This window comes from Geospiza fortis, unplaced genomic scaffold, assembly GCF_000277835.1.
Source record: "Geospiza fortis unplaced genomic scaffold, GeoFor_1.0 scaffold121, whole genome shotgun sequence".
In the NCBI taxonomy this organism is placed as follows: Eukaryota; Metazoa; Chordata; class Aves; order Passeriformes; family Thraupidae; genus Geospiza; species Geospiza fortis.
This window is the reverse complement of record NW_005054346.1, coordinates 2,645,489-2,654,085: the sequence shown is the minus strand read 5'-3', so window position 1 is coordinate 2,654,085 and position 8,597 is coordinate 2,645,489. Positions and strand designations below refer to the sequence as shown.

At 39.7% G+C, this 8,597-nt stretch overlaps 1 protein-coding gene across 1 annotated transcript in view; it reads left to right on the top strand.

Moving 5' to 3' along the window:
* LOC102036813 (serine/threonine-protein kinase Sgk3) overlaps positions 1 to 8,597 on the top strand; it is a 33,369-nt gene that overhangs the window by 277 nt on the left and 24,495 nt on the right. The window contains exon 2 of the mRNA XM_031058654.1: positions 6,981 to 7,185. Within this exon, the coding sequence (XP_030914514.1) occupies positions 7,108 to 7,185 (78 nt within the window). The 5' untranslated portion in view covers positions 6,981 to 7,107. The remainder of the gene's footprint in view (positions 1 to 6,980; positions 7,186 to 8,597) is intronic.

Sequence of the window (8,597 nt, the reverse complement as noted above, 5' to 3'; positions counted from 1 at the left end):
AAGAGCAGCGCTGAAGCGTCTTAGGCAACGCTGCTTTGTTGAAATTCAGGTACCCTTGAGGAATTCAGTTTTGTGGAGGTTAATTAAAAGGCTGTTGTAATGTATTATGGCTAAAGCTCTTTTCACAGCTCGTCCTTTTTTTTTTTGTGTGTGTGTGTGTTTATGTGTGTTTTCCTCCTCTAGCAGCTCACAAAGGTGTAACTGCTGCTTCTGAACGTGCAGTAGTTTTGCAGGATGGAATGCGCCTTTCTTATTCCCCATTACACTTAGGATACGTTGTCATGCGGGTAGTGCATTTCATCACAGCACAGCAGTGTCACCTGAATGCCCTTACGGTTCTTCTTGCGCTGAAGAATTCTGTGAATATCACTTGCTGCAGTGTCCTTGTAGCTAAGGTTTGTTTATAACTTCTTTCAGACATTCCAAGTGGTTTTATAGACACACATAGAATGTGACTGTATTTTTAAGGCTTGATGTTACTCTATTTTGGAGTCTTCTAACATTAGTGTTGTTTCAGTCTCAGTGTCTAAATATAGTTCTGACCTTTTTTTTTTCCTTCACCTGCACATCAGTCTCTTCAATGACTGTAATATGAACTAATGGTAAAAACAGAAGCTGCATATGGAGGAGTATTTTTCTGAAGGCTTTATGATACTTTAGATTTCAGGAAAAATTGTTAGTAGCTTTTGGAAAGCATTTTGGAAAGTTCAGTGTTGTTAAGGTAGTCTCCATGCATGGTATTTCTTGTAATATAAAGCTAGAAAACTGACCTGTTTCTTAAAAGATACTTTGAGATTCTTGTTTAGATCAGAAGTGCAGCGCAATTGACTTGCCCATGTCAGTGAGAAGTACTGGTTGTTTTAAAAACCTTGGCAAAGCTGAAGAAGTAGGCACTAGTGATTACATGATAATGTAACATAATAATAATAACAACATAATGTGTTAAAATTGCTTTCCAGCCTTGAATTCCCACCTGTGATGTAAATTACAGCCTCACCACATCTGATGCTATTGCACCAAATTCTGTTTTCTGTACATAAGCCACTAATCTGTGAATCCTTATGAACTGAACCTTCTCATTCTCTGTGCAGCACAGAAATATGTGAGAGTTCAGTGTATGCTCTCACCTGTGGGAGTCTGTAAACTGTCCTGAAGAATGGATGTAGAATACTTGCTGTGGCTGCACTGATGTAACACAATGAATCAAATGGTGGTGAACTGGAGGGGCAGTTTGTATATTGCTAAAGGGTCTTTCTCCTGCTTGCTTTTTATATCCCAGTATTTAATTTGTTCCCTTTTCATTATCCAACAGCTTTATGGTTCTAGGCAGCCATCAATTCTGTAAAGCCCAGACTTCAAAAGTGTGATTTCTGGATTGTGGCCCGTAACTTGGATTTACATATCCATTATGTAATTATCCAGCTATATTCTGCTATATGGATTTTACCTTTTGCTGATTACAGTACATAAAACCCTGGAACTCTCTCCATGTTCCATGTGTTAGTCGTAACATCCCTCTTAAACAGATTGAAATTCTGTATTTAAGTAGTGAAACCGACGGAGAGCCATTGGTGACTTCTGTTAAAGGTCGTTTAAGAACGTGTCCAGTATATCTGGAATTGAAGTGTGGTGTTATCTTGTTTCATTTTCATCCAGAGGGGTAAAATGAGGCTGCATTGTTTGCCTGGTGTTTACTGAAGTCTGACTGCCCTCTTACGTAGAGCTGACTATGTTGCAGGTGGCTGCTGTCAGCTGTCTAAGAGCTCTTCAAAGTAGTTTATGGTGCTGTTGCTGCAACTCCTGAGCTGTGCTATTCTTAGGCATCTACATTTAAAATTTAATTGGACCTGGTGTATAGGCAGACTGAGAAAGCACACCAAGAAATGTGCTGGTAGCAAGTGTGGATTTTTTAAATATATTCTGTTATTTGTGTAAGTTGTACCATCTGAGACACAGTGATCCTTGTGGGTACTATGAACACAGGCTAAATGGAGTTACTGGAGAATGGAATTACTATGGAGATGTGTTCAGGATTAAAAGACAACTGCCTCTTACTGGCAGTATTTGTTCTTAAGACCTGTTTTATTACTCAGGGTTTGCTTACCACAGCAGAAAACCTGTGTTCTGTCATGTAATAAATATGAATGCAAATAGGTCTAATCCAAGCCATGAATCTCGTTATAGGCCAGTTAAGAGTAATTTACTGGAGCTTCTTTTGGGAGGTGGGGCAGAAGGGATGTTCTTGGGTGCAGTACAGTCATGGGAAGGTAATGTTTGCCTGACTTATCCAAAGTAAATTTGATAGAGACAAAAGAGGGTAATTACTTATTTCATCCCTTTGGTTGCATTTTCACTTTATTTGCAGTCTTTTCCTGTAACTAGAAAGATTCAGTTGAATTGGACTTTGCCCATGTTGCTGCAGAGGAGTGGTGCTACTAGAAATTTTTAAAACTGTTAGGTAGTGGGTGGATGTGTAAACAGGGAACTTTTCCTTTATAGTAGTGGCTCAGTTCTCAACTCTCTCAAATTATACTCTAGAAAGGATTGTGGAGTTAAGCCAGGGATTGACTAGAGTATTTTGGTTAGTGCTCTGTTTTTTAATTCAGGTGAAGTCGTGCTAGAGGTCTACCATGGTGTCTAGTGTTACTGTATTAAAAATTGTATGTAATGTGATATTTAAAAGGATGTGTTTTGTGAATGAAACCTGTTTTCTCCAGAACCTTGTTATTGAACAGCTTCTGGCCATCCCTTTCTCTTTAGAGATTAGCAATCTGTGTTTTGCCTTTGACTTTTTATGAACCACTTGACTTCACATACAGTGCCTCATCCTGTATTTCTGTTGCGATGGATTCTGAATATCTTGTCTCCCATTTCCTGTGTGTCAGCTGCTGTCTGGTAACAAGAATGGGACACTATTTCTCCACAGAGAAGTTGAGAAAAAGTTGACTTTCTGGGTTTTCTACAAGATTGTGTAAGGCCCAGTGATATGTTGAGCCATTATCAGTGTATTTGTGGAGAAGACTGAGGAAGTGATGAAAAGCATGCCAAAGTTGATACTTTCTTGAAAGTCAGAAGAAATAGGGTAGTGTTAATAGTGAATAATAGGAGTGCCTCCTGTGCCTTGCTTTCAGTTTCTTTATATGCAAGCTGCTTCTGTAATTGGAATCACAGGTGAGATTTTCAGCAGCTGGTTTAATGATAGCTCAGTCCCAAACTAAGTCCTTCAGGGCAGATGATTGGTGTATAGGGAAGTGCCTATACACTGTTCCAGTGCTCTGTTGCAATGGATATGGATCCTGGTGATGCCTCCAAATGTGCTTGCAGGGAGAATCTCTGGGGGGTTTTGTCTGTTCTTGTCCCTGCTTCTCTTGTCTTACTCAAAGAGTGAGTGTGATTTGCCCTGGCATTAGAGGTATTTAAGGCAATGTGGCAGCAGTTGGAGAGGCACCAGATGAGTACACAGCTACCTGATCTAGCCTTGGACATTCTAGGCAGAGGTTGAAGCATAAGCACCCAGAAAAAGGATCTTTTGATTATAGTGATACCATCTTTAGGCCATTAACATTTTAAAAAGAAGAGAAAATGTTCTAGTCCAGAATAAAATAGTCTGATTAAACTTCAGAAACCTTTTCTAATACAGTTTGCTTATGTAGAAGAGAGTAAAAGGAGGATGCCACAGACTGCTAAACTATGTTGTATTTGCCTGTTGCATGCAGCTATGAGGAAGCTGCACTGAATATTTTATAGTCAGGCATTCATTTGTGGGTGTAGTAGATTTGTGTATGCTCTCATGGTGTCAGGGTTCTGCTATTGCCATGCTCTTGCTTTACTGCAGGCAAGGGTCAGCCTGAAAATTGATGTTGTTGTGGCTTCCTGCAGGAAACAGTGAAAATGCTGCTGGCTTGTATAAATCCATGGAGAGAATGGACAGTATAGCTGTTGATAGGCTTGAAACTGTGCCAGGAGGACTGGTGACTTCTGATCTACTTTAACTTTTTCTGTGCTTTCTCCTGTTCCAGGCCTCCATAAGCCTGTTTAAGTTTTAGCTGTTTCTGGACAGCGCTGGTCTCAGCATTAACCTGTCTTGCAGGTTCTCTACATTACCTACATCTTTCACTGGTGGCCAAGTTTGATTTGAGGGGACTTACTTTGATATGTGGTTTTTCTGAAGTTCCCTTCCCCTTTGGTCTGTTATCAAAGTTGAGCTGAGGGGCTGCTTGGTTTTAGTTCCAGGAAATGCTGTAACCAGAGGTAGAGATTCTCTGCTGACTGTGTCTGTTACTCACTCATACCTGGCATCCTTTAAAATTCTGCAATTTCCACTTTAGAAGCTGTGGATAAAAATGTCTCTACTGTTTTCTCTCCAGTATTAATTACTTCATGTAGTTATCACAGCATTTGTGATTTTACCTGCTGTTTAAACTACAGCTATGTTCCTAACTGCAGCATGGTAAAGATTAAGGCAAATGTGTCCCTATTTCTGTAGTCAGACCTACAGTTCAGATGTAAGAAGCTCTCAAGAGCTGATATGCTCAAGGCAAATAGAAATTGAAGGAAAGCTCTGATCCGCTGGAGCTTAGTGGCAGAGTGAAAATGCAGTTCTTCCAAGTTTGTCAGTTCAGCTTAGTGTTGGTGACCCAGGCACGGCTCAGAGGAGATGCCTCAGGGAAAGAAAATAATCACAGCCAGTGATCTTCCAGGCAGCTTAAAGAACAAAATGTGAACATTACAGTTTTGGTTTCTCAGATGATTTATTCTTCATCTCCCCAGTAAAATGAATAAATTCTTCCTGAATTAATCTGGTTGACACTTCCTCCTTTTGTCTTTCAGCTTCAGATATGAAATAAAGTTTAGTCTTCCAAGACTACAGCTTTTAATCCATACGGCTCCTGTACTGGCATTTAAAACTCTGACACTAAAAATAAGAAACTGAAGGGATGAGAGAAATACAGTCTGTATTGTGAAAATGAGTACAGGCATCTTGGAAACCTTTGTAACAAACGTTGGTTTACAAGAGGAGAAGGACAGTGAGTGATATTAATCAGGGAACACCTAATCCATTTTAAAGCTTTACTTGTTTTTCTGTGATGAGCAGTAAGACAGATAAAATGCAGGGGCTTATGCTCAGTTCCTGATACTAGACCTGAAGTAGATAAAGGTTGACACAAGTGCTTAGTAAAGTCTAAGCTTAGTGAAACACTTACTGGAAGTGGTGCCTGTTGACTGTTTTAGTAGACCTCTTATGATGGGGAAGAGCTCAGTTAACCTTTACGTCTCAGTTTTAGTGTGTGGCAATGGGAAAACACTCTTAATCTCATGCTGGTATAAAATTGTGGAAGGTGTGCCTTGTAACAAAGCTTTTAACAGTAGCTTTCCGAAGGAAAAGAGAAACCAATTTGAAACCCATGGTCTGTGTAACTGTGTTGAATGAACTGCGTTCTAGTCAAATAAAGGTGGGGAGAAGCTTAACCCTGCTCAACTCTGTAATTACCTAATTGGTGAAGTAGGGAACAATCAACTTAAAGTAAATGCAGTTGTAGCTGAAAACAATTTTCTGAATATCTTGAGGTATGGGATGATCTATCACTTAGCTGTGATTTTAGTGGTTGTAAACATTCCTTTTTGTTCAAGTCGTCACATAGGTCTTTGAAAATTAACTTAATTTTAAATGGCAAAAAGAGAAATAACAACATGAAGTTTGATGATCTGGCTTTTGAGAGCAAGAAAAATAGTGAGTTGACTGACTGAGACTAGTTGAGTATTGAGAACAAATCTTTTCACTGGATTCCAGGAGCTTTGGCCTTCGTGCCAACATAAATATGGGTGTCTCTCTAATAGCAGAATTGCATGGGATTAGTTTGTGCTTTTTGGAAATTTATGATATGAAATATAGAGTTTACTTTTATACTTCCCTGTTTTAAGAAAATAGGGAGTCAGTGTTGAACTGGGCACTCCTTTTTCCTCTGGCTATTTTGACGAGAACTGAGGTCTCCCTCTTTCTAAGCCACTTCTCTCATGTTTGTGAGTTGATCAGACACATCTTGCTCTAGAGCTGTGCTGCATTCAGTGAAGCAGTTCAGATGGCTGTGCTGTGCTGGCCCAAACAGAGGTGTGTAGCTATGCAGCATTAATTTTGGCTGCTCCTAAGCCCTGCTGAAGCTCCTGTTGTTATCCGTGGGGTCCGGTAAATAATGTGCTAGTTCTCAGGGCAGGTGTGGAAAATGCTGTCCTTCTGTGAGTAAAGAGACATCGAGTTGACACTAAGCTTTCTGCCTTTTTGATGGTTTTATTCTCAGTCTCTTGTGTTGTGCCCTTCTCACATTCTGCAAGGAAGCTTAACTGTTCCACTGAAGGGAGAGGATGACCTTACACCTTGTGTTCTGCCAAACACAAAGTATGCCTGGTAAGGGGAAGGAGGGGCAGAGAAGGTAAATATTCAGACATACACATGATGCTGCCTGTGTCCCTCTCTAAAATTCACATGAAAAATTCGTTTTCCTCATGTCGTCTTTCATCTCTGATGTGACATTTAAATGCACTCAGCATGTTCTGACAAATCTGAAGTGCCCTCTGGTAGAGATTCATGCAGTTGAAAACCTTTGGTATTGAAATAAATTGTTCTGAATGTACAAGTTGGTGGCATTTCTCAGATGTCTGATACCAGGTTGTCATCTTCAATTATTTCTTCATGCCCTTTGTTCCTACAAAATATTCTCTGTAGTGGGCCCAAATCTGTTTCCAGTATGTCTACACAGCTCAATGAGCTTTTGGATGCACTTATGTCGTTGGAGAATGTGAGTGATTTCAGTGAAACAACAAAGAACTACAAGCAGGAAAGTTTACAAAATAGCCATGATTGTGGCTTTATATGTACATATTAATGTGCATTTCCTGTCAGCAAAAGTTCTTGTCACACAAGTTTTCAGCAATGTGAGTTAAGAACTCCTGTACTTAAATTTTCCTTCTGTGTTCACTTTAAGATAACATGATGGAATTCAGATTTTCTCAAGAAAAGCTGCGGATCTTGGACCAGTACCGTTGACAAGACCTCCTGACTGCAACACCCAGAGCAGGGTCCTGGAACGAATTTGTCATAAGAAACACACAATGGATCTCAAAGAGAGCTGCCCAAGCGTTAGCATTCCCAGCTCTGATGAACACAGAGAGAAGAAAAAGAGATTTACTGTAAGTATGTAGGAGAGTAAGTCTGCGGGCAAAGGCATAGACTATTGGTGCCTAGCAGTGCTGCTTTCTTCTCTTCTGCTGCTGAGCTTCATATTATTTTCAATAGGTTTGTGGAAATCAGTTTCCTTGCTCTTGTGAGCACTGGCCATAGTCCAGTGTGAAAGGTTGTGAATGTCTTACAGTGTTTACCTGTGTTGCTTTCTGCATAAAGAACTTGCCTTTACAAATTTCTGCTGATTTTATCCCAAAATAGCTGCATTTGCTTGTATAAAATATTTAAATATCCAAGTACAGGGAAAATATTCTGGTACCATTTTTGGCATTCTACACGATTTTTATGAAGACATTTATTTTGTAAAAGGATAAAGTGTGAATTTGGTTCTTTGTGGGGTTTGTTTGTTTGTTTGAACATCCATTCTTTCCGAGATATCCTATTATACTATTGTAATTTTTTTGGTGTAAAATGAAAAAAAAATATAAACCATCAAATTTTTTCAAAACTTTTTCTGTCTTCCTTCCTGTTTCTGATTCTAATGCTTATGAGTTTTTTCCTATCCTGTTCCCATTTCCTTGTCATTTCTCTCCCTCTTCCTTTCTTTACCTTCTAGTTTGACTTTCTGGTTGTGAAGTCTTCCTATTGTGTGGGAAATTCTTTGCATTGCATAGTGAAAAATAAAGTAGTGTGGAATGGATTTTTGCCTTCTATATAACCCCAAATGACAAGATCAAAATACTTCCTTTAGAAGGCTCAAACTGTTTCGTTGCTCTTGTGCAACTTCCTCTAAGATTTTTTTTTCATTGAGTGAGTTAGTCACTCTTCAGATGAGGAATGCAAACACTGTGGAAACAATACGGAGTTGCTGTCTGAAGAATACCACAAAACAACATTTTACTAGGAGTTATGTTGTCTCCTTCTCCTCTTCACCTCCCTTTTTTGGAGAACAGTGCTCTTTGATTCTACAAGTGTGTCAAGATGTAGCTTGGGGAAGGAGTGTGCCAGTAAAGGGAACTTTAAACAAAAGAGAACTTTACTAATTCCTTAAACCTCTGCATTCATGTGAAACTCAGATGAGCAGAAAAACCTTTGTGAAAGTCTAAACTTGAGCAGAACAGTTCTGTTTTGTTGCCTCAGTGCTGGCAGTTCTGCAGTTAAAATATGCCAGTGTGGTACATTGAGCATGTACTAATGTTGTGGTGTCCAGGTCATTTTACCTGAAGGTCTGTGAGACAGCCTGGGCAGTGTAAAGGCACTTTCTTTGGGCGTGCCCTTGAGAAAGCAGCGTGAAACATCAGAAATGGGGGGCAGAGAGAGGAGAGGGGAAGGAATCCAGCCTAGATTACACTGTGCAGAGGTACACTTTGTCCTGCTGCCTTCTGCTTTCTGTGCCAGGGAGTAATTAGCAACTTGACAA